The 3,419-nt window shown below is 42.4% G+C and overlaps 1 protein-coding gene across 1 annotated transcript in view; it reads right to left on the bottom strand.

The window, feature by feature from the left end:
- Positions 1 to 244: 244 nt before the first annotated feature.
- Positions 245 to 3,419, bottom strand: part of LOC103377952 (pannexin-1-like) — a 6,014-nt gene continuing 2,839 nt past the window's right edge. The window contains exons 4-8 of the mRNA XM_008308953.3: positions 3,245 to 3,419; positions 2,438 to 2,716; positions 1,972 to 2,194; positions 1,638 to 1,887; positions 245 to 1,121 (exon numbers count right to left, since the gene is read on the bottom strand). The exon at positions 3,245 to 3,419 is cut by the window's right edge and continues 11 nt beyond it. Of these exons, the coding sequence (XP_008307175.1) occupies positions 1,081 to 1,121; positions 1,638 to 1,887; positions 1,972 to 2,194; positions 2,438 to 2,716; positions 3,245 to 3,419 (968 nt within the window). The 3' untranslated portion in view covers positions 245 to 1,080. The remainder of the gene's footprint in view (positions 1,122 to 1,637; positions 1,888 to 1,971; positions 2,195 to 2,437; positions 2,717 to 3,244) is intronic.

The following is a 3,419-nucleotide window of genomic DNA, read 5'->3' as shown; positions in this document are numbered from 1 at the left end:
GTGCTGCTGCATTTTAATAATGGTCATACTTGGAGAGCGAGATACTTCAGAACACTTACTTAATCCTTCTGGAGTCTATTTGGTATTTGAGTGTCGCATGCCACCTTGTGGTCATTTGGACCATAACGTTTTTTGAGGTTTTTTGTTTGTTTTTTTAAATCCCTCCTATCAGTGATTACACGTTGTTGTTTGTTGACAGACGACACAAGAGCGAATGTTAATGGGTGCAATTTTATTTAATTTATATTAAAAGAAAACCACATTCTCTCTCTGTGGCAGTGCAAGTAAACACATCTCTCTTTATTGAAAGCCGTGAACCATGACTTTGGCAGTTTGACCCTTTGACCTCAGTCAACTCTGCAGCATCTACAGCTCATACAACAGACAAGTTGAAGCAACAACACACGTATTTCTACACTATTGTTAAATACAGATTGTGCAAACATTAAAGACAAAACACACATTCCGATTGGCAGCCAAACAGCGCAGGAGTCGGCCTGTAGTTGGTGTTGTAGTGTTCTGATGAATAAATACAGACACGAATGCTAACGTGTGCATATTGCTGTGCTGGAGTTCTTGGGATGAGTCTGGACATGAAGAGGTATTAACTGTAATGATATAAAGACCAGTTCGTTTAGTTGTCGTTACACTGGTTCTACACCGTGTACCATCTCCCAAAATACTTGGCTCTTCATGTACCTTTAGTAAAATACGTCTCTCTGTAAAATAAACACACACACGGAGCTAGCAACAACATACTAGCTGCATTAAAAACTTCAGATACCAGATACCAGGAAACCATCAGATACCATGGGGTACCACTAGAGGGAGCCCAAGTACCATAGTTTGAGAACAGTTTAGCTTGAGCTGCATTAACCAATTGCCAAACTTTAGAGGTTGGTCAATGCTTAATTGCAAAACATGTAAATGTGCATAAAGTCTGTTCCAGTTTCCAGTATTCACTCCCAAACATTCAAGTTCTCATTTTTTACGCTGCTGCAAGTTGTTCAACAAATTCATTATAAAAAATACAGACAGTCACAGTGTTTGCTGCTGGAGACTGCGGCCCTCGTCATTTCTTCAGCCTGTCTCGTCTCTGTTTTCCAGCAGAGGTTTGAGCTCTGAAAATGAAAAAAAAAAAGGTAAAGCAGGATGACTTTTTAACCAGTCTCAGTAACCATTCAAGCTACTTCACTACAGATGGAACAAGTCATCATCAGTTGGCGAAAAATCAGTTGAAAAACATTATGAATCGCGTATCAAGGCATAAGAAGTAGGCTGCGTTATCTCTAAAAGTCACTGGTCATACCATGAGACTACACACTCTAGTACAGTAGGTGGCGGTATGCGCCCAAAAACGTTGCCTGTGACTAGCATTTAAGTCGGAGGTCACATCCCTACACAGCCTAAGTGGCATTCAGGTGTTCAAATAGAATCCTACACCTTGATCTTGTCAATAATAATAAATGAAATCATATAAAACAGTTCACCGTCTACAATTTCTCTGTGTTATTCTGTGCAGGTCAGTGTTTGGATGACACTGTTCAAATCGAGCCTAAATAAAGACATCAAAGCAGAATCCCGCGATACGTTAGCATTTCATTAATCTGTAACACATCCCGTCTTTCTGCGCTCACCTTTCATCTCAGTTCCCGCAGCTCCGTCCTTGCGTCCCCTGGATTCTGAACAGCTGCTGTTGTTCTTGGCCGCTGCGTTGGGGCTGCCTGCGGAGTCTGCTGTGTTACATTTGGGTTGATGCTGTTTCCCTGCAGCTCCAGGAGGTTTGTTTCCATCCACGGTGTCCATCTTTACCAGACACAGGGTCTGCAGCAGACCCATGGCGTCAAAGCTTTCCCCGGAGCCTCTCCTCTTCAACAGCTCCAACACCTGCAGTCAGACGCCAAACCAAAGGTCAATGTTTACTATGTTAGGTAAAAAAAAGGAGGGGGAAAGTGTAGTAGACCAGCAGACCTTGATGTATTTGAAGGACTTAAGTTCACTGATGTTTTCGTTGAGAAAGAGCAGATAGAGAGAGAGGTCGTCCCATTGACCATCTGGACTGGGCAGGACGCTCACTGTTGGCAGTGACTGGTAGATTTCCAGGAAATTGGCGTAACCGTGGCACAGGAAAGGACGAGCACTGGCGTAAATCACCACAGGAATCAGTGAGATGAACACAATCAAGTTGACCAGGCTGGAAACAGAGAAGAATTTAACAGGAATCTCACCAAGATGTCAAAGTAAAGGTGCATTTTAAATTTTGACACATGTCCTTAAAAACATTGTTAAATAAAAGAGCATGTTATTTCAGTAAATTATCAACATAGTGCTAATAAATGCATACAATCCCCTGATTATTAAAATCGATTACTTAAATGAGCTGTAATGCTGCCATCTAGTGACTTCACTTTAATATAAACCATATATCCACAGATACCTGAGCAAAGAGAAGACTCCCACAGCAATGAGCTTGCACTGCACTTGCTCAGGGACACTGGGGTCTGAGGCCAGCAGGCCGACGCGGAGGTTGCACTGAAAGTCATCAGTGACGGAGGCGCGGCGGAGGTAGTAAGCCAGGTAGACACAGGCGCACACCAGCGTGACAAATGTTAGGCCACGACACAACAGATAATACAGCAGCATGGTCCGTGAGCAGCGCTTTGTCATCAGAAACTTTTCCACTAGAGGGTAATTAAAACAGCCCTCAGTAGGATCACTGGTCAAACAGAGAAGAAGAAGAAAGCACAAGTCCCAAAGTTGGAATAAAGATGTAAAAAAGCTTTATCTGTAAAAATAAAATCAGCATTTAAACAATTAAGTGATGCAATGTCAGGGATCCCATTTCACTTATTTGGATGTAAAACTATTATTTATTTACTGATTCGTGTATTGTTAGTCAACGTGAGTGGCAGGCAGAAAAATTAAGTACACTTCCACTAGGCGGCAGCAGATGGCTACAAAAACGATGGCAGCAGATGGCTACAAAAACTAAAAGAAGATTTTCATGCATCTTTCTTCAATTCCTTTGAGTAACTCAGGGTTGTGTTCAACTAAACAGGCCAGCGTTCAAGTAAATTGAAACTTGAAGATCATGATAGCTCATTACGAATACTTTTGGGGACATTTTAGTTTGATGGTGAAAAAGTTAGATATAAAATGCTTTGCCTCCAAGATCACCAAATATGTCACAGTTTGGAGCCGGTGTGTATTAAATTATATGTCATTATAAGTCATGCAACACAACCTTTCTGCTGAGAGACACCCTGATGTTGACAAGCGCTTGGCCAGAGTGACAGCACGGTTGTAGCACCGGTCCAACTCTTCCATGATGAAGCCCAGGTCTGACTGCAGGAGTGGAGCAGCAGAAAATCTCCAGAACAACGCTGGGGTGTACATCAGCACCGCCACCAACAGGAGGA

The sequence above is a fragment of the Cynoglossus semilaevis genome, chromosome 4 (genome assembly GCF_000523025.1).
Source record: "Cynoglossus semilaevis isolate Cse_v1.0 chromosome 4, Cse_v1.0, whole genome shotgun sequence".
Taxonomy (NCBI): Eukaryota; Metazoa; Chordata; class Actinopteri; order Pleuronectiformes; family Cynoglossidae; genus Cynoglossus; species Cynoglossus semilaevis.
The sequence above is the reverse complement of the archived record's forward strand: the minus strand, read 5'-3'. Positions and strand labels throughout refer to the sequence as shown.